Source organism: Rattus rattus, chromosome 5 (genome assembly GCF_011064425.1).
Source record: "Rattus rattus isolate New Zealand chromosome 5, Rrattus_CSIRO_v1, whole genome shotgun sequence".
Lineage (NCBI taxonomy): Eukaryota > Metazoa > Chordata > Mammalia > Rodentia > Muridae > Rattus > Rattus rattus.
The window spans coordinates 37642404-37664944 of NC_046158.1; the positions used below are offsets into that span (position 1 = coordinate 37642404).

Here is a 22541-nt window from a genome sequence, read left to right on the forward strand (position 1 = left end):
GACACGCCCAACAGCAACTACACAGGAGATCCCAGTGGGACCCACACGCATGCGAACACGAAGACCCGCACGGAAGGCCTGTTTAGGGGCCCGCCCCAGCGCAGCGCTGCGCAGCGCAGGTCGTACCTGCTGCTTCAGCATCTTCATTTGTTCTTTCTGCTTCCGCTTCTCTTCAGCAGCCATTATTGCTGTTGAGAGGAACCAAAGCGCGTGTGTCATCAGGGAACACAGGAGGAAGGGTGGCCTCTGAGGAACCCCTCCTCCCACCTTTCAAATCCACGACTTAAGTCTCCCACCTTGTTGTTTTTTAGCTTCTTTGGCAACCCGTGCCTGTTCCTGCTTTTGAAGTTTTCTCAGAAGTTTTATTTGTGCTGCTTGTCTGGCTATTTCTGGAAGAAAAAAAAAAGCAAAACCAAAATTCGAAGGGTATTCCTGACAACTTCAGCTGTCTGCTAATGATCCGAGCGCAACTGTGGACTGTGGTTGCGCCTCCATGAAGGGGCAGTTCTTAACGCGGGGCAGGTAATTTACTAGGTAGGGGATGGCGTGGTAGAAAAGGGCGTACTCATTCCGCTCCTAGAAAGACCCAGCTTCCAGGGGAAGTGGACACAGCAGAGTCTAATTTTATGGAGCAAACTCTAGGTGCTATTGGAAGATAAAACAACAGAGGATACTAAAATACACTTCGAGTTCCCAATAAGGTTCAGCATTTGGAAAGCATAGGCATTCAAACTTTCCGAGTCATACAAAAGAGCTGCTGTAGTGTAAATACCTTAGAAATAAACATCTCTAAACTGACACATAGAGAAAGAGACCTTGGATAGCAAAACGCAGGAAGAGTGTCATAAAAATGCAAGACAAATATATTTCAATATTTAATTTTTAATGGAATGGCTTTTTTTTTTTCTGAATTGTAGATAAAGACTCAACTTGGTCTTAAGTTGAAAAGCACATGTAATCAGAAAGCAGTTTCCTGGAACTGGGGAGGCAGCTCATGGTTAAGAACACTGTCTACTCTTTCGGCGGAGGACCCATACCACAGTTCACAACTATCCAACTTCAGTTCCAAGGAATCTGACACCCTCACACCGGCATACACACAGGCAAAAACCAATGCTCATAAAATAAAAATGAATAAATTATTCTTAAAAAGTTTCCCAATAAAGCTCCATAGGTTGAAGCTTGCGCTCCATAAACTCTGAAACTTTCATAATAAATCCAATAATTTTACTCAATGAATACATGCAACACTGTGACAGCCAGTGACAGAAGCCACTCTCAGCTGCACATGGCTGCTAAGGTGTGGTCCGTCAACAAGCAGTGCATGCGCCCAAAGCTACTATCATCCAAAGTGTAGATCTAAGTCTGCACCTCAGTTTACAACACTTGGAAATACAGTGAAAGCTTGCATTTCCCACATTCTCAACTAATCTGTGACTTTAATCAAATTTTTCCAGATACTTTAATCCAAGTAGGATAGTAATATGTAACAGAAACTTCTAGAATTCTCTCAAATAACCCCTTTAAACTGTTTGAAATAGTGTAAAATTATTCACTGCTGCTTAAATTTCAACAAAAAGGAACACAAAACAATTCATATATTTGTAAATCTAAACAATGTTCTTTACCTTTTTATTACAGTGCACAAGTGTTTGACGTATGTATGCGGGCAGGCAATGGCAGGCATGCACAAGTCAGAGGACAACTTGGGGACACGCATTTCACTCCTTCTACCTTGACATGGGGATCCCAGGACAGAACTCAGACCACAAGGCTGTACAGGAAGTAGCTTACCCACTGCATGATCTTGCTAGCCCAAAGGTAGCGACTGTTTATTGTTGAATGCTTGTGGCAGGAGATGCTCAGAGGATCAGGACTGCTATCACCAAGCCTGACAACCTGAGTTTGATCCTGTGAACCCACACGGAAAGGAGAGAACCTATTCCTGACATCTGTCCTGTGACCTTCACAATGTGTGGGGACACATGTGTTCCCATTCCTCTCCCCTTATACATACATGCTTACAAAAGAAAGTATTGCATGCATGATTGTTTTCATGTAAAGAACACACATGCACACACACACACACACACACACACAGAGGCAGAAGTGAAGCCCATTAACAAGAGGAAAGTAAGTCATGGAATAAAATCAATTTGAAATCTAGGAGAATAAAATACAATTAAGTTCTTTGTTACAATACACCTGATTTTTTCAAATTTAAATGTTCTATCTTTGAGTGTACATGAGGATACATTTATTAGAAATGAAAACATAAGAAAGTTAACATTTTGTCTAGCAATTAACTCCAGGCACTCATTTTTGAAATATAATAAGGCTAGCATTACACAGGCTTCATAAGAGCGATGGCTTAGTGATAGTGACATTAAAACTCAGGACCGGCAATTGGCTGAGTGTGTGAAGGCACATCCTACCCAGAATGACGATCTGGGTTTGATCCACAAGGTCTAGTTGGAAGGAGAAAACTGACTCAAGCAAATTGTCCTCTGATTCACACATGTGCTGTTGTATATACACAGTCAAACATGTATATACACACATGTATGCACATACACAGAGAGAAATCATAACTGAAAATACAGTTTTTAAAATTTTAGTTTTTAACTCATGCTTGTCTTTTAATATACTACTGCCTTTCTTTTACTAGGAAGATGAATGTCTTAAGATAAAATAACATTAAAAAATGGACTGTGTTAAAGCAGAGAAAGAATAAAGCTTTGCTACCTGAGATGCTAGCCAGTAGTTAACTATTAGGTGAACGCTATTAGGTGAGCATGAATCGGAAGAACCTTTTAGAAACACTGAAGGCTAAATGCTGATGTTTGCACACATTTCTAGAAAGATGGTGAATGAGAGTGAAAGCTTTCTTTTAAAGTAAATTGTTTTGTGAGCCTTTTCTGTGGGTTATGAGATGTTTACAATGAACAGAAATACATCTTATGTATTTTTCTAGATTTTGTTTTTATAGACATAAACAATTCTTGTAATGACATAAAATTCTGATAGACATTTAAATAATTTTAACTATTAAAAATTTAAGCCATAATTTTTCTGTACATGTATATATTTACATGTTCAAGACACTTACACAAGAGGAAAAGCTTAGGACAGCCCAAAGAGACTTCACCTTTATACAAAATAACTCAGACCCCATAGCGGCAAGCCCAGCTTGGGCTTCCTGTCCACAGGAACAGCTCTGGGGTAATGTAAGTATAATACTGAATAAGAAGTACATTCCAATCACCTTGGGAAAATTTAAGTTAGTATATACAGTCTCTGGGATGCTTATCAGACATTCTAAACTACAGTGACCATTTGAGCATTCTAGAAATGCATGCCCAGACTTTATCTGGGGTTAGTTATCAGTAACCAGAGTTCTCTGACTCAAAATTTACTGCAGAAATCCATGTATTTTTTTTTTATGTATTCTAATGTACACTTCAAGGAGTTGGGAGCTGTTAAAAGGATTATTGCAGAAGGAAGGCTACACAAATTTTGGGTATGTGCCAAGCAACTGTGGGTTGATTCCTTTCTGTCCAACTCTTAACAGCATAACAGCATGCTTTGCGACTGCAGTGCATCAGAGAGGATGAATCAGTAAGTAAAGCTCTCGAGGTACCAGTATTCAAACCTCCACGTACTAGTGGGGCTCCCCGTTTCCTTTGAGAGCAGTTGGCGACCACTCCCAAGTCAGAATACCGGAAGGATGAGTATTGGGTTTTCATTAGTGACAGGCAGCGGGTGCTTCCTACCTTGAGCCTGCAGTTTCCTTAGTAGTTTTGCATCTGTGTTATCTAGGAATTCGGCACTGCCAACATTGGGAGGGCGACCCTTCCGGCGTTTCATCCTGGATTCCTCTCTTGCTCTTGGTCTATCTGGATTGGGTGGTCTTCCTCTTCGGCCGTCCATTGCCCTGATACGAGGAATGACATCCTCTTCTTTCAAAAGACACCACTGCATTCCCTTTTGTGGAATAAATTTCAGAAGTGAATATTAAAAATGAAACAAAAATGAGGATCAACATACTAGAACATTCTAGTTAAAATCAGTTATTTTTTAATTTATAGGCTGATATAAAATTTAACTTTTAAAAACTAAATTTAGATTAGCAATTTTTCATATCTACAATACTTTAATACTCTTACTTAAATTATGTACACCTTAATACTGATTTGTATCTATATTTATAAGCATACAGAGATATAACATAGCCATCAATTCTGAATATAATTACACCATTGGTAGATATTTGAAAGTATCAGTTATGTGATGACTTCCCTGTGAATTGTCCTTGAGAGTTAATCTCTCCTACATAAATATTATAGTTAATACATGAGAGAGAAAGTTAAAATTCTAGTCTATTACAATTGCTAATGAAGTAACATTTGCCATGGAATGGTTGCCTTGCATCAAAAAGAGACAACAAGCAGGCCAGCACCAGGCTCCTGAGGGGAGGTTCATGTCACCTGTGATCTTGTTCTATCCCCAGGCAAACTTTCATTTGATCAAGACTCTATATTTAGTCACTGTAACTTTAAACGCAAGACTGGATGAGAAGCATCTCTTCAAAATACCCGGGAAACCCAGTCTGTAGGGAATCAACAAGTAATTTGGCCTCTTCAACAAATTAATTAGGACAAGTTTAACAAACAATATAGGAAAATTAAGTAGACTTTAAAAGGTGTATTAATTTATCAGCTTCAAATGGCAATCGATTCTAACAGATGAACTACTGAGACTGTAAAAACTGAAACTTGTAAGTCACACTGATGTCTGAAAGCACCAAAACCACCCAACTACCTCAGTACAACGGCCGGATGTGTGGATTACAAATGTACTGGGGAAAGAGTAGAGAAGAGATACGAATTCACAGTACAAGTCCTGTCTGTTCCAGGCACTCTGGGGGCACTGTAGACCTTGATCGTCACCACATTTCTAACTCATGGCCGTGTTTACTGCTCTTCCATTATAGCTAACAGAATTCAAGCCAGTGAGGTTAGAGGTACAGAGAAAGCACGGAAAAACTGTGATTCAATCTAAAAACAACCCCCAAATTATCACGTGTGACATGACATGCTTTACATCTGATCTACAAGGACATTCTTCTATCTTTTGATAGGTGAGTATAAATTATATAGGTTGATGGATGACTGATCATAACATTTAGGACTATATCAAGCCAAACTTGGGACGAAAAATCTAGTGTACATATTCCATACATGCTTGCTAAAAACAGTATTGAATACTAGCTCTTTCTTCAGTGATTTGAATGTTAAAAACTTTCCCCCTAAAGATTAAAATATAAAGTCGACAGAACCAGCAATTCTATTGACTGCATTTCAGGCCACATACGACATCAGAAGAAGCACGGTGAGGTTAGAGTGGGCTGTGCTCACCATCACGGGACGTTTATTATTAGGTTAGGTTTTCACTGTGCGGTTACGATTTTAGGCACCCCAGCAGTACATAACACACAGATCACAAAATAAGTACAAGTGACATTTGTGACTGCATCACAAGGAAGCATATTAAGGAGTCTGTAAACATTGTACATTCTGTTTTATTAATAGGAAATTTTTATATGATTACCTTTTCTTATTCAAATGTAATTTTTAAGTAATAACTTTTAAAGCTACTCAGGAAAATCTGCTTGAGTCATAAAAGAGAGTATGCTGGTGTCTAAACCTGTGGCTTACATTTGTGCCTATGGAGTTCAGAAAGCAAATACTTTTTAAGGAGACTGCATACACCGGGTTAGATACATCACCACCCAACTCTTGTGTTTCAGAAAACAAGAGAAGAACCATTAGGAGAGCTCAAGCTTCTATCACAACTTTAATTCCCTGAAGAGCCAAATAGCTGTGGGTAAGAACGTAACTTATAGCTTGGCTCCGGGTACCCACTTCTATAGGAAAATCAAACTGTACACTAGCTCTTGTGAGTCAGATGTTACAGTTAAAAAGGTTAGCTTACGTGACAGGTTGGCTTTGGTTAACCAGCATTAGCAGAAAATGTTCTTTTTTTTTTTTTTTGTCCCCCATTAATTTTTAAGGTTTAAGAAAAAATGCAAAAATGCTTCCTAGAAATAATCTTTCGTGATTAAGATTTAAGATACTTATAAAAAGAGATGATATCATGGAGACGGCCAAAGACTACATTTATTATTTTACAATCTCTTTTCTGAGCGTTATCAACTTGTATTCCTTTCCATTTCACTTAAGAAGACTGAACAAAATGAATAACATATAAAGGAAATGCACATAAGTGACACTATTCTGTCCAACGACAAAAGAGGATTCTTTTTAGAGGAAGATTCTCTACGCATGTGTGTTGCACTGCCAAACACCCAGAATCCCCTCCAGAATCCCCTCCCTGAAAGGAAAGGCACAGCATCTGGAAGCTTTAAAAATGTATTACTTGTTACATGTGTGTGTGTTGAGTGTCACACCAGCTCACTCTGTCAACCATGACCAGGGATCCTTAGTTCCCTTCCCCACTAAGTCATCTTTCCAGTCCAAAAAACAACACTAAAAATCTTTTCCTATGTGTACATACGTGTGTTTCGTCTGATGCATGGGCACCACGTACGGTACCCACAGACTCCACAAGAGATTATTGGGTGCCTGGGAGCTGGAGTGACAAAATGGTTGTAGCCACCATTTGGGTGCTGGGAATCAGACCCTGGAACTCTGAAAGAGTAGCTAATGATCCTGCCTTGAAACCACCTGTCCAGCCCCAGATCAGCAGCACTTTAAAAATGTCCCCGAGGCTCAGGCTCCTCTAGTGTGGGTGATTCAGGACCACATCACTTGGGTGACGTTAACTCCAGTACCACTAAGACTCTAGTGTGGAGCTAAAGTTCCATCCATTCCTCCACAAGCTGATCTTCCAAGCTAACACTTGAAATGCTGGTACTTTTTAACTGAATGAGGGACACTCCCCCCCCCCCCCGAGGATCTTGCTTGCTTAGCTTGGAAATTACTTTGTAGAACATGCTGGCCTCAAACTCAACCATCTGTCTCCTGGGGTAAAGGTCCGCGCTGCCACACCACACCTGGCATGCCTGGGGTCTTCATTATCTTACATCCTTGTCTCTTAGAAGGAAAAATAACTGCGGTCTATGGTTGAAATCTAGATTAAAGCACTTGTGACAATTTTAGAACTCTTAGTCATTTACCGAATAGATTATTTCAGACTTATCCTTAATTTTTAGTAAATTTAACAACAGCTTAAAAATAACTTAAAAACAAAGCCAAGGCTTCCCTCTGAAAGCACATTTTCAGAATCTCTCCCTCTCTTAACAGCTTACATGAAACATTCAGAACGTCATACCTAAAGGACGAGGACTTTTTCTACTTATTTTGTTTATGGATGTTTGCCAGTCCCTGTGTAAGTGCACTGCACACATGCCTAGCGCTCACAGAGGCAGAAGAAGGGGCAGGAGCCCCTGGAACTTGAGTCATCTGTGGTTGTGAGCTGCCATGTGGGGGCTGGGAACTGAGCCCAGGCCCTGCGCAAGGGCAGCCAGTGCTCTGAACGGTTGAGCCATCCGTCCAATCCAGAAGAGGCGGGATGTCAAAGGCCTGGTATACGGACCTCCATTTCAGGTGAGGAACTAAATCCGCACTCGTGCTTCACCGTGACATGAGATGCTGAGCTGCATGGTTACACTTCTAAGAAAAGTCACAGGGTGTGGGTAAAGCATGTATCCTAAAATTAATCTGAAGAAAAGTGGGATTCTGTTGGGGTTTCCTATGCCTGGTGCCTCTGTTCTACTGCTTTCTACTCCCCAAGCAACACTGAGCTCGGTGTAGTTCACATGACGGGCACTGGGAAGTCCTGGTCTCTCCTAGTTACACAGCACATTAGTGCTACACACTCTTCTGAGTAGCATTTAAGAGCTATAAAAGACCAAGACTAGCCTACTCTGAGAGAAGAGGGTTGCCCCCCATTAAACAGAGTGGAGAAAGACACAGTGTTGATTATGCTACCCCAATTATTACATCCATGATCACTGAGACCACAACTTTAGAGGGCTGAGTGATTTCTGTGTGTAGTCCAGAAAAGAAAGGAAGTGAAAAGAAGTGACTTTAAGGTGACTCTGAATGGCTTCCATAGTCCCACACTCGGGCTTAGCCGCTACAATCCTACCTGGCAAATCACTGGCATAAACCTCCAGACTCCCGCCCTGTCCGCGGTGATGGGTCATGATCCCAGAGTCCATATGTGCTCAGGTTAGGTTGGACAGGGGTGGCAGTTAACAGCAGAGCTGGATTAGAACTCTGGTTGTTGACGCCCAGTCTTTAGTTCTTCACTTAATTTAAAATAATTACCATCACTATATAGAGTGCCTAAGATAAAGTGTTCCCACTTTTTCACTTTTCACCAGAAAAGCCCTTTCGCTGTAGCTGGGCCCGGCAGACTGGTATGTGATCCATCAGGTGACGATGTACTTCTTTAGAACTTGTACTTTAATGGATTTTAATGGTTTCTCCATGGAAATTAGCTTTTTCTTCAAATTTATACTCTCAACATCTTTTCTACAGCAACAGGCATGTTCACAATCTCCTTTGTGGAAAAAAGTGTCTTTGGGGAAATCTGGGGACATTATTTGTCAAAAATATTTATAAAGTGATTTTAAAAATGGCCAGTCTCTGAAAGAAACACATTTTACTTTTCTTATGGCATTACGCCATTAAATAGAATCCTTCAAAAATAACTCTCCAAACGTTTCTGAATCATGACTACTCACTTCTCCGTACATCTTTCCTCCCCACCCCACCCTCACCTTCCAAGGAGCTCTTTACTGTTTGTTTGTTTCTTTTACTGATTTAGAGTAGACATTCAATGTCCCAACAACTCTGAACTTACTCAGTGAATAATATGGAATCATTTTTAAAAGTTATTCTTAGCTATTACAGTTCATACACATACTTATCAGAGTGCATCACCAGACATTTCAATACAATCCTTGTCAACATGTGTGAAGCCTCGCTGTGAGGGCCTCCTGTATTCCCAGAGGTAAATGCAGATAAAAGAAAGAACTCCCAAACTTACCAAAACCAAGCCAGCACAAACATTTCTATTACTTTGGTAACCAAAACCAGTGAAATAAAATAAAACTGATGACAAACGTAAGGATCGACACGTTTTTATGATGCAACGGAACAGAACTCTGTAAAGACAGATCTACTGGCATCCTTTCCAGGCCGGCATGGAGGCCAGCCTGACAGAGCGTGAGCACGGGCAGCCGGCTGACCACAGAGCCTGGCCTTCAGAGCATTTCTGCTTGTTAGAGGACGCCAAGTAGCCCTAAAAGGTGGAATTTTATGGAAACTGATAAAGAGTATTTGAACTCTGGCTAGCACAAGGCTAACCATTTGCTGACCCTATTGAGCTTTCACTGTATCTGTGGACGTAGACAAAACACTTGATGAGTAAAAGTTTGTTTGGTCTCATTCCTTTTATAGCTGACTATTCTTGAATTAAGGGCATCTGTTTTAGTTGTTTGAAAGATAACCATTATATTGTGGTTCTTCACTTAAATTTCGACATAGTTAAAATGGCTCTCACTGCTTATCTTGTAATATCTACAGTCACCATTTTCAACAAATGTTTGCTGTCAAATATGTATATAATTACTACCTTAAGCTCCTGATACTGAAGAAAAATGGTTAACTTTTACAAATTTATATTTTTATTCCTTCAAACATTACCTTCTAGCAGAAATTACCATGACCAATTAAAGCCATGATCAATCTGATATGTTTATATTTTCCTGTTTTGGATTTTGCTGTTATTATGGTTTAAGACACAGATCCAATATGCAGGCCAGGCGTGCCTCAAATCTGCAGCCTTTCCTCTTTTCTCACTGACTGTGGGAACTGTAGGGACACAACTGTATCATGGGTTCCTTTTGGTATATGCAGTTTTGCTTTTAATATAAGGTTAGCTATCAAACTTCTATACAATTTATATAAAGTTACAAATACACACACATACAACTGTTATTGTGTAATGAGTGCATTTGTGCCAAACAATATCCTTCAAAACGTTAGCTACTCAAATTCACTTCCTGCTTTGTGCTCTGGACGCTGCTGACTGGACAAGTTCAGGAGGCCTGGGACTGTGGTGGTGCTGGTCTGGGTTGGCTGCAAACCTTTCTCACAAAGGCAATTGATGATGTATCTCAGCCCATCCTAGCGCTATGTATGCCACGATGCCTGCAACTGACCAAAGGTCCAAACGTGACCACCATGGCCAAGAGAAAAATCACCAAGACGTTAAAGATCAAGTCCTTTGTGAATGTTTACAGCCACAGGAACATCCTGCCTACGAGTTATTCAGTAGGTAGCCCCTGGGACACAACTGTGGTCAACAGGAATGTGTATAGAGACCCAGTTCTGAAAGGCAAGGCCAGGGGCAGCCCAAGGGTCTGAGAAGTGGTTTAAAAGAGCTTTGGGCTTACATCTCACTTTTCATCACTAAAAGAAAAAAATTGTTGACACCAGGTACTCTAACAAAATGATAATATCTATTGATTTTTATAGAAAATTCTTATATAATTATATAAATTTCCAATTAGTCCAATGCTTAAACATGTACATAATAACAATATAAAATATATATGGCTTTGCACCTCTAAGAATTTTGAAAACATGTACATTTTTAATTTGTTAAGGAAAACATTTTATTGGATGGTCTCTCAAAGGACCTGAAAGATAAATTTCACTTACTCATCTTTTTCTGAACTAAAAAGTGATCTCAGAATGTGTGCTGTCTTCCCTGTGCACTCTCTGAGGTTGTTGGCTGCACATGGTACAGCTTCAGTAACTCATCTAAGTTCTTAACTGGAATTGATTTCAACAAGACACTCTGCATTTGAAAGAACACTGATTGTGTTTAATAAAAAGTGAATGAATATCAAAGAACATTCTGCTCTGTGTAATGAGGCTTTATAGATTTAGTCTAATTATTATTGATACAATAACAAAAATCCTTCATGTATTGAATAGCAATTATCTTTCCTCTCAGAACAAAGAGCTATAAAAAAAAACCATAAAGATGATTCTGTTATAAATAAAACCAGTAAAGATCTGAAACATGAACCAAAGATCAAAAATAAGAATTTCTAAATGTTCTTGCCTTCCAAAATGTTTAACCAATTAAATTAGTATGTAGTATTAAAAATACTGTGGCTCATTAAGTTCTAAAAAAATGTGGTGACAAACTAGGTTGAAATGAAAAATTAAACTTTAAATAATAACTCAAAATAAGGAACCCTAAAAATACATTTATATGCAGAAATTAAAAAAAAAAATCAAGATTTTTTTTGGTCTTATAAAACTAGCACTAGGGAGACCATAAAGCTGCATGTGGCTCTCAGGACAGTGGGAAAAGGGTTCTGTACTTATGCAAGGAGCACCTTTCCAGAATCTTCAGCTCCTGCTTGCTTGCTCACTGGTTCACTCGCCCCTTAGCTGACTCACACACAGCCTTACACACTCGCCCATCCCTGCCATACTGAGGCTATGTGACCTCGGCGGGATTTGCTTAATCTCAGCAATCTAATGCCCTCCACTAAAGCCTAGGACAAGACAGAAATGCCTCCCTTTAAACAGAGAAAACAGTAGGTCCTGAAAAAGAAACAAAACAGTTCCAGGACAGCTACGACTAGGGAGAGAAATCCTGTCTCAAAAATCCAAAACAAAAGGAAGCAAAACAAAAAAACAAAAACAAACAAACAAACAAAAAACAAAACAAAACAAAAAAAAAAGGAAAAGGAAAGAATGTCTGTCTGCACCTTGAAACTGGTCCAAAGAGAAGAGCCTCAATCAAGAAGTGTCTTTGTTACTTTGCTGAGCATGTGAATCTAACTGAAACATGTTCTTGCATATTATCTCATGTTAACTTTGCCATAATCTCATGAGGCATAAATATTATTATTGTCTGTATATGATAAATAAAGTAACAGAATAATCAGAGACTCTTTCGATGGGGCTCATAAATGGTAGCAAAAAGTTAATAACATTTACAGGTAAATGTAAGTAAAGGGCAGAGGGACGGTCTCCCAGGAGAGGTCACAGAGATGGGGAGGCTTTCTCGGAAGTTGATTGTGGGAGTGAGTATAAGGTTGTACATTTAATTCACAAGTTCAGTGGGAACTGTGGTGATGTATTCAGAAATGTGCATAATGAACTGTAAATTCCTATAAAACATTAGAATTTCTACTCACCAAATACTAAGGATCTCAATTTACCAAATTTAAAAAACAATGTTAACAGTGGATCATACAACGTAGTGTGATCAAATGGACCAGCTCCTGTCCACACACCATGTGCTTTCAAAACTCTCCTTACAGCATCTCAGGAATTGCCTATTCAGACTGGTTTTCCTAAAACTGTTTAACTTTATTAGGGTAAAACTTCCCACTAACACTACAGATTTCTTATATAAAGCACAAAATTGTTGGTGTAATTAATAAGCAGAAAAGTTTATTTAAATATGGAAAACATCGACTACATCAAAGCTTTCTGCTGCTCAAACAGTGGACCAAGATCCTGGAGAATGACCATCAGAACGTTCTATGTCTAACTGAACCAGTGAGCTAAGAAAGGTCATCTCTAGAGTAGTGAGAGCTACTTCATTTAGGTTAAAGTACTACTTCCGGTTCAAAGACTTCTTTGAAAGGCGGATCCTATGGCCCATTGAAAACCTCCCCTAGTTTTATACTGAAGCGAAACTTGCACTTTGTCATATCCATTACTCTATCCATTGCCACTGAGATACTGGAAAAAAAAAATCACATTTTTTCCGCCTCAGGTCTTAATAATTACAAGCCAGCTTTGATGTGCAGCTAGATTTCAAGACATTAATGTTTTGCAAATTCCATGAAGAGGCTATACTTGGGAGGCAATTTAGGTTAAACACATTAGACCCATACAAGAGACCACTTTGTACCAAGGAGCTCCATCTGACAAAGAAGTGCATTTCCCCTCTGCACTAGCATGCTTAATCAAAACCAAACACAGGAAGGCAGACGGTGCCCACCTTTATCATGTCAGGGTACTGCCTGAGCTTCTTTCCACAGGGAGCATAATACGCGACTTCTCCTGGAAGGCGCCCACCGAAGTTCCTCACCCTGGTCTCTCTCTGCCAGCTATAGATTTAAAACAGTAAGCATTATAAGATACTAAATTTAAAGATACTTATTTTAAAAAGTTGAAAAAAGTACATGTTATTCAGAAAACATTAAAAAAAAAAGAAAACAAAAGTAAACTCACATTGATATAACCCAAATACATTCATTATTTAAATGAATTACATTTTCTAAGCTAACTAATTATAGACTTGGAAACATTTAACTGTCAAGTATTACAGAAATCACAGCTGGGAGGAGACATTCGAGTAGTGTGAAAACGCACATCAATTGTATAAGAGTCGAAAGCTCCAAGTGTGGGGAGCACAGACGTGCCTCTCTATGTAGACGCTATCTGAAGGGTCACTCACGCCTCTCTATGTAGACACTATCTGAAGGGTCACTCATGCCTCTCTATGTAGACGCTATCTGAACGGTCACTCATGCCTCTCTATGAAGACACTATCTGAACAGTCACTCATGCCTCTCTATGAAGACGCTATCTGAACGGTCACTCACACTCATGCCTCTCTATGTAGACGCTATCTGAACGGTCACTCGTGCCTCTCTATGAAGACGCTATCTGAAGGGTCACTCGTGCCTCTCTATGAAGACACTATCTGAACGGTCACTCATGCCTCTCTATGAAGACGCTATCTGAAGGGTCACTCGTGCCTCTCTATGAAGACGCTATCTGAACGGTCACTCACACTCATGCCTCTCTATGAAGACACTATCTGAACGGTCACTCACACTCATGCCTCTCTATGAAGACGCTATCTGAACGGTCACTCATGCCTCTCTATGAAGACGCTATCTGAACGGTCACTCACACTCATGCCTCTCTATGAAGACACTATCTGAACGGTCATGCCTCTATGAAGACATCTGAATGGTCATGCCTCTCTATGAAGAATCTGAACGGGTCACTATCTGAACTGAATGGTCACTCACACTCATGCCTCTCTATGAAGACGCTATCTGAACGGTCACTCATGCATCTGTATGTAGACGCTACCTTAACGGTCACGCTCACTCATGCCTCTCTATGAAGACGCTATCTGAACGGTCACTCACACTCATGCCTCTCTATGTAGACACTATCTGAACGGTCACTCACACTCATGCCTCTCTATGAAGACGCTATCTGAACGGTCACTCATGCCTCTCTATGAAGACGCTATCTGAACGGTCACTCATCTATGAAGACGCTATCTGAATGGTCACTCACACTCATGCCTCTCTATGAAGATGCTATCTGAACGGTCACTCACACTCATGCCTCTCTATGAAGACGCTATCTGAACGGTCACTCACACTCATGCCTCTCTATGAAGACGCTATCTGAATGGTCACTCACACTCATGCCTCTCTATGAAGAGGCTATCTGAACGGTCACTCACACTCATGCCTCTCTATGAAGAGGCTATCTGAACGGTCACTCACACTCATGCCTCTCTATGAAGACGCTATCTGAACGGTCACTCACACTCATGCCTCTCTATGAAGACACTATCTGAAGGGTCACTCATGCCTCTCTATGAAGACGCTATCTGAATGGTCACTCACACTCATGCCTCTCTATGAAGACGCTATCTGAACGGTCACTCACACTCATGCCTCTCTATGAAGACACTATCTGAATGGTCACTCGTGCCTCTCTATGAAGATGCTATCTGAACGGTCACTCGTAACTAGAACCCGTTCAACCCATCTCCCCTTGACTACTTCTGCTTTTATGACAACTTTCCCTGTCCTTTATTTGTGTTGGTAGCTACTGACACTACTGTTCCTGCTCTTTGACATGTGACTGGCTGCTGAGCCCTTCTGAGCTCTGCATCAACTTCATCGCCTTCATATTACATTTACTTTCCCTTTTCTTGGAAGTCAACATTTTGCCCCCTGTTATATATAGCTCTTCTTCTCTAAGCAATAACTATGTGCGAGGTGAAAACAGAACATCAATCAAGTCTGCGGACCGGACCGTGGGACTAGGGAAAGCGCATGCTGCCTACCCGTAGTCCAGAGGAATGCGCAGCTCGTGGTCATCGGCCACTCTTCTTCGTTTGGACGTACCTTTAAGAAAAGTCAACCAGAACATGAAATACTCAATGTACAAAAGACAGCTAGCTGTCTGATCGTTCAGAAATTGTTTTACAAATGTTTTAATGGTGAATTATTCGTGTATTTATGAAAATTGCATTATTTCTAGTTGTTTTCCTACTGAGCAGAGTAGTAGGATAAGTTTTTTCCCCTTCTGGCCTCTGACAGACACTGGGCTTTCTCTACAACAGTAACACAGCAGCTCCTCTCCTACTCACAGTTAGTAGGAAGCCGATAAGGAGGGAAAGGACAGCCGACAGTTTTCAAAAGCACACCCACTGTCTTACTTGGAAGTCTAGGAATTTTCAGATAGTTGCTACAAATTTTAAAGGTTGGCTCAAATATTTAAAGACAATTTAATTTCTATGTGTCTATATATCCATGACCCAAAACAGTACCAGGCCTTTAATCAATCAATTAATTAATTAATTAATTAAAACCGCAAAGGAGATGATCGTGGTTATATATGCATTTTAAAGGCAAAATATAGGTTTCACAAATACCAACATATATTAAATGAATAGGACATCATGCTTGTTTGTTGCAAATAAAAGCAAAAATTAGAAAGTGCCAATCAGAGAAAAGTAAGTAAAACAGTAGCAAAATACTTTACTACACAAAGCCATACTTTCTTAGTTATTTAACGGGAGTATAGAGTATCAATATTGGATTGTTAAATGCAGGAACTTTTTCATGAAAATGCCTACAAGTTTTAAATAAATCAAACATGTAAAACAATCGTAAGAATGCCATTCACTCAAAAAATGGATTCAGACTATAAGTGAGTGTGTAGGCATTTAATTGTCCAAGTAATTTCATATAAAGCACAGAAATTCAACTCTAAAATAAAGGATGAACATAGAAAAAGGATTAAAATCAAGAGGGCTCATTAATTATAATCATAAAATAGAAATTACAGGGGAAAATTAAAATATCAGGCAATGGATTAAATCTTTTAGAGTACATGTTTCTTGGCCAAATTAAAATCTAGACGTTGGTTAAGTGCACTGGCCGCTCTTCCAAAGGACCAGGGTTCAATTCTCAGCACCCACATGACAGCGTATAATTGTCTGTGACTCCAGTTCCAGGAGCAAAACACTAATGCACTTAAAAATAAGTAAAGTATTTGGGGGCTGGGGAGATGGCTCGGTGGTTAAAATCTACACACAGTATATGATTACAACGAGATTGTCTCCAGAAACCTGGGCGAAGAGCAATCCTCGCTGCAGTCTGACTCTCACGTTACATCATAAGAATAAACTGTAGGTACCAGAGTGTGGACTTGAAGTGAGTGTGGAAGAAGAAGTGCCGAGAAAAGCAGGAGGCTGGGACTCAGAGCACAGGGCAGCAGGAGCAGAGCCTGGGGGGCCGCCTATGTGGAGGTTGTGAGGTGCTGAGTGCGCTGTGAGACTGGAGGGAGGGCTTTTGGCAGAGGAGCTTGTCTGAGTCAGGTTCACGGCAGGTTTCGCGCCTTCAGTGTCACTATCTGATTCCTCCTGGTCTTTCTCATCGTCGTCTTCTGAGCCTTCTGATTCTGATTCTGAATTACTATCTGATTCTGGGAAGTAAAGAGCACTGGTGTATTACAACTAGGTCATAACCAATCACAGGCAGTTTGTACCTAGGGGCGTATTCCAGAGCCACTGTTTGTGACTGCAGATTCAAAGAAGCAATTTCCTAAGAAGAAGTGCAAATATTACAATTACTGTCTTATAAGCTATTTCAGTAAAGTGTATGTAAACTACAGTTCCTCAAATCTCTCTTCAGACATCAGTTTTAACATTTAAATCATGAAAAGTCCCCACATGGTACTATTGATGTTCGAGTTTTGCTTAAGGCTTTCAGAATCACTTTACACTCACTGGAGGAACCCTGAGTAAAGGGACACTGGTGGGTCCCGGGTTACAGAGTCTCCCTCTCAGCTCCTGCCCCAAAACTACCGTCAACTTTCCATCTGGGATTCTGCATTAAAAAATTTTTTCCTAAGGAGTGGTTTTGTTCTGTCTTTTGCTTTCTTAGCTGTAGTTTTTCAATTCAGGTAAAGACTTCATCAGGCTTTGAAAGATTCACAAACTGCTCACAGAAATAACTGTGGTAAGACAAGAGACAAGCTGAGGGAGGCAGGCAGGTCTGTCCTGGCTGTGAAGTCTGTGAAGTTAATACACATGTTAGTTAGCACATAGTCCTCTAGAGGAGACATACAAGACTGGATTAAACACTGGATGAACACAGGCCTATATAGTAAAGATGCCCAGACAGCACCCATGGGGCACTGTTTGGTCTGGCATTATTTCCCTCACTGGGGCCCAATAAAAGCTAGTTTTTAAAAAGTCCTGAATACAGAATTTCAGAATTTTACATCATTAGAATGTTAAATTGTATAATGACTATTTTTCTATTCACATTAGTTACTAAAAAAATTCTGGTAGACCAGTAACAAATCCACATACAAACATAAATACATAAAACATTTATATAATTTCTATATTAATATTTTAAGTTATCTTTCATTTTATGAGTTTAAAAACATTGTTTATAAAACAAAACAAAACCACTAGAGAGTAAATTAAATCAAGGTACAAGATCATAACCCTATGTTACTTAATTAACTCTGAAATCAAAAGGGGCTTAAGGTTTTGGTTCTTTGTAAATGATCATGGTGCAAAAATTTCCATTTTAATGATATCCGGTAATGTTTTAATAGGTAGCAGAACAAAACCCAAGAATATCTGGGCAGCACTAACTGGCTTTGGTAGGGGTAATGGAGAAAACTTAGGGGAAAGGGAAGGGACATGGGAAGAACGAGAAAAGGACAGGTATGTTCCAAACACATTGAATGAAATTCTAAAGAACTCATAATCCACCACTCACCCCCCATGCCACCCCAGATAGGGTTTCTCTGTAAAGCCCTGGCTGTCCTGGAACTCACTGTGTAGACCAGGATGGTCTCGAACTCGCAGAGATCCATTTGCTTCACTTCCCAAGAGCTGGGATTAAAGGCATATACTGCTACACATGGCTCAAAATTACTAGCTGTTGTTGTTGTTATTATTGGTTTTTCAAGACAGGGTTTCTCAATCTCAAACTCAGAGACTGCCTGTGTGTTTCCAAAATGCTGGGATTAAGAGCATGGGTCACCACCACTTGGTTTAAAATTGTTTTCGAAAAAAATAGCAATTGCACTGCATAGGTGGTCACGATGAAATGAAAATTCAGCAATCTGATGAAACCGCTCGACTCATGCACCAGCACTTTACAATCAGCCATTCAATGCCAGGGGAACGGCAATGTGAGACTAACTTAGAATTTCAGTACCAATTAACTTTTATTTTTTATCAGCTGTAAGAAACAGTGAGTGACAGTGACTCCAAGTTTGGAAAGTGGGAAATTTTAGAAAACTTTCTGGTTCATACACTTAAAAACAAACTTTAAATTTTAAAGCAGAAAATAACCTGATTGACTGTCATCAGACTCGTCATCTTCATCGTCCTCTTCATCTTCCTCCTCATCGTCTTCCTCCTCATCCTCATTTGAATCCTCCGAGTCTTTACTACTGGGAATGTCTGAATCTGTTCCTCTAAACTGCTCCACCAACGACGTTGCCGGATGGGGGTGATGGTGCCCTTTCAGCGGGGCTGCGTCAGTGCTGACACGCTTCTCCTTCCCGCTACTGTGCAGGATGGGTGAGGCGGAGGGCAGCGCAGGGGCCTGACTGCCAGGAGTTCTCCTCCCACCCGTGCTCAGATTGACAGGTGAGGAGAAGGGGGTGCTAGTGGAGACGTTCTCGTTAATCTTGCTCTGCATTTTCGTTTTGGTAGTTAGTGCTAACGGAGCTTCTTGAATGACGCTCTGAATGACTCCATTTGGTTGGTGATTCCCTAAAAGTGCATTTGTCAAAAATGGATTAGGGTGGTTGTTGTCTAGTGGTAGTTTTGGATGTGCTGGTGGACTAGAGGTTGCTTTCGTACTTGACAAAGCTGCAATAACCTTCTTCAGGCTCCTCCCCGACTCCTGTTTCTTTACTTGGGATGGGAATGTCTGCTTATATTGTTCCTGGTAAAACACAAGTTAAAAACAAAATGAGAAGGCCAGGAGACAAGACTGCTTCCGTGTGACAGTATCAGAACAGCTTTCCAGAGAAACTTACACCATGACGTACTGGCCGAGGGGGTGGGGGAAGGAACGTCAGCAATGGCAAGGGGCTGTCGAGCCTCGCTTAGACTTGGGTGTCCACACTCTCATCTGCTGTAACCACTCTAAACATGTACACTTCTTGATTGTCCCCTCTCCTGACTGCTGCTCTCATTTTCACAGTAAACCAGTCCTGAGGCCCGAAAATTGTCCTCCCCTCCCCTCCAAAAGTGCAAAACAAAACCACAAAATCATCTAGTCTATTATTACACTGTCTTTGGATTCTTTCATGAAATATTGCTCAAATTTAGGACATGCTGTTAATTCTTCTTGTCCAACTCCCAATAAATACCATATATGAAAGTAAACTTTGTATGACATTAGTTCTCTTTGGTTAGCTTCAGGGAGCCCTGTCAACCTTCTGAACTGTTACAGGCAAATCATTTCATGGTTCATCTGGACCTAGCTAAGCTTTCGAGCTGCTCCGGACAACCACTAAGGCCAGAGCCTCGTGGCGCCTTCCTCCTCCCACAGTTTGCTAAAATCATTTGTCTTCATGAACTGTTTCAGGAGCATGAAGCGCTGTCCATGCTTCAAGCTCTGACTCAGCAGTTTCCACACTCCTCTCGGACAGAAACGTTCCTCACTCCCTTCCTGGAGGCGCTACCTGGCTGATACTCCATGATGAACTAGTTGTTTGGTTTGTTTTTCCCTTTGTTGAGACAGAGTTAGGCTATGCTGGCCTTGAACTCCTGTTGGTTCTGCCTCCAATTCTCAAATTCTGGAATCACAGCATGTGTCCCAAACACTTGGTTCTCTAAGTATGTATAGTTTAGACAGGTCTGTGTGTATAATGATTTAAAGAGTTAAGTTTCCGAAGCAGAAATTCTCACTTATGATCTTCCAGAAACATTACTTAGAGCCCAGTTCTTGAAACACCCGAGACTAATAACACTAGATTATAAAACAAATTCTTAAGGGAGAAGAATTTTTTGTTTATTTCTTGCTTTTTTGAGATAGAATCCTATTCTTGAGTCCAGGTCACCCTGGGTACATGATTACGCCAGGTTCCCCCAACACACAGTGATTTTCTTGTGTCAGCCTCAGTTGACGTGAGAGACATGGGCCATCACATTCAGCTCATTTTCAAAGCAAAGTTTTAAGGCATTGGGAGGCCAACTAGGAACTGGTGCTAAGCTAATGACTGAGTATCTCCAGCATGCACAAGGTGCTGGGATCAATATCCAGCACGAGAGGAAAACAAGTAGAATACAATTACCTTGGGAAAATTTATAGACAATAAATTCACAAAATTTACTTCTATAAATAAAAATTAAAAAATAGATACTAAAAATCTGAAATAGTGCTTCAAGGGCACAGTGGTTAAGACCACTGGTCCTACACCCAGAGGACCTACTTTAATTTCCAGCAAACATATGGTGGCTCATAACTGTCCATAATTCAAGTACAGGGGTTCCCATAAACTCTTCTATTCTTCCTGGGTACCAGGCACACATGCAGTACACAGACATACATATAGAAAAAAATACCCATTCACATATAATAAAAAATAATTAAATGTTTAAAAAGGAACTACTTGAAAATAAAAAAATATGTAGATTTTACTGTCATGATTGAGATAATATATAATGATTTAGAATTACTAAAATATATTTTTTAATTGGTTTTGTTTTTCAAGACGGGGTTTCTCAGTGTAGCCCTGGCTGTCCTATGACGGACTCTCTGTCGACCTGGCTGGCCTCAAACTATGGAAACCAGCCACCTCTGCCTCCCAAGTTCTGGGAGGCCTGTGCCACCACTACCTGGCTTATTTTGTTACTTTCTAGGAAAGAGGCTAGAAAGATAACCCAGTGGTTAAGAGCTCTTGCAGAAGACAACGGGTCAGTTCCTAGAACCTATATGGTGGCTCTTAACCGCCCACAACTGCAGTTCTAGGGGATCTGACTCCCCTCTTCTAATGCCTTGGGTATCAGGTAAACATGCAGTACATTCTAGCTCAGTACAGCCAAAACAGGCGCACAGAGAAAAGTTATATCACTCAGTAAACAGACGCTACCACATCCATGCAAAAGTCAAACCACCAGGAAAGGGTTAGTTATTTACTCAATAGGTCCCTTTGCTGTATATACTATGATTCTCAGATAAAATACCTTTATAAATCTAAGATACAATTTTCTGACAGAAAACTCCACTGTGTTGCATCTCGTAGAATGTAGCTGGCATATAATAACCCTTTTACTAATATCTGATTCCTTCTAATACTGGCCTACATGGTTCAATGAAAAGAAAAATCATACACTGTACATTCCTATTTTAATTTTCAGCAACTCTCCTTGCTATAATTCTAAAGACTCTCATACCATAAGTTTATCCCCATGGGTTAAGAGAACAAACAATGATTACTGCATTTATCTCAAGGCTGCTGTCAGTTAATCTTAGGAATATATATATTATCCCTTTTGATGTTAGGAAGGGTCTAAAAATAGTGTATACAATTGCTGCTTTAAAGCATCAACTCCCCGCACGGCACACGGGAGAGACAGGCTGAGGTGTCGTCTACACTCAATGCCTTACTTCAACGCCCTTTGACTTAGTTTCAGCAAATGCAAAATAGAACTCCAGATAAGACTTGACTTACATAGGTCTATCAAATTCTACTCCATGTTTATATACATTGAATTTACACTTATTAATTGAAATTACATGTTGAAAATGTAAGCACTGAAGGAAGCAATGATAAAAATAAGTCAGAAGTCTATAGACTAAGGATAAGGCCAAAGAATCAACAGCAGGCAACACAGAACAAGTGACTGTCATAAAAATAAACAAAATCCATTATGTTATAAACTGCTCTATAAAGAAAACTATTTCAAGGAAAGTATTGACACAATGCTCTGTAACACAAAGGCGTGTGGACAGCATCGTTTAGAGCTGAAGCTGATACAAATCTAATCGCATGGATGGGAGATGACGAAGGAACATTCAGGGGTTAAGAACACTTGCTGTTCTTGCAGAAAATGCAGACTTGGTTCACAGCATCCACATGTAGCTCACAACCATATGTGATGCCAGTTGCAGGGAATTAGATGCCTATGCAAGCACCAGACATAAACACACAAACACATGT

General features: G+C 40.2%; 1 protein-coding gene across 18 annotated transcripts in view; it reads right to left on the reverse strand.

Moving 5' to 3' along the window:
• Window positions 1-22541, reverse strand: part of Baz2b (bromodomain adjacent to zinc finger domain 2B) — a 288132-nt gene that overhangs the window by 43746 nt on the left and 221845 nt on the right. For 17 of the 18 annotated variants that reach the window (XR_004387992.1, XM_032903348.1, XM_032903359.1 and 14 more), the window contains 7 exons: window positions 18715-19315; window positions 16533-16820; window positions 15175-15235; window positions 13072-13180; window positions 3774-3984; window positions 297-389; window positions 127-188 (listed from right to left, as the gene is read on the reverse strand). Coding sequence is in view for 17 of the 18 variants with exons in the window: in XM_032903348.1 (XP_032759239.1) it covers window positions 127-188; window positions 297-389; window positions 3774-3984; window positions 13072-13180; window positions 15175-15235; window positions 16533-16820; window positions 18715-19315 (1425 nt within the window). In the remaining variant the exon portion in view is untranslated. The remainder of the gene's footprint in view (window positions 1-126; window positions 189-296; window positions 390-3773; window positions 3985-13071; window positions 13181-15174; window positions 15236-16532; window positions 16821-18714; window positions 19316-22541) is intronic. The other variant, XM_032903363.1, reaches the window with a different exon arrangement.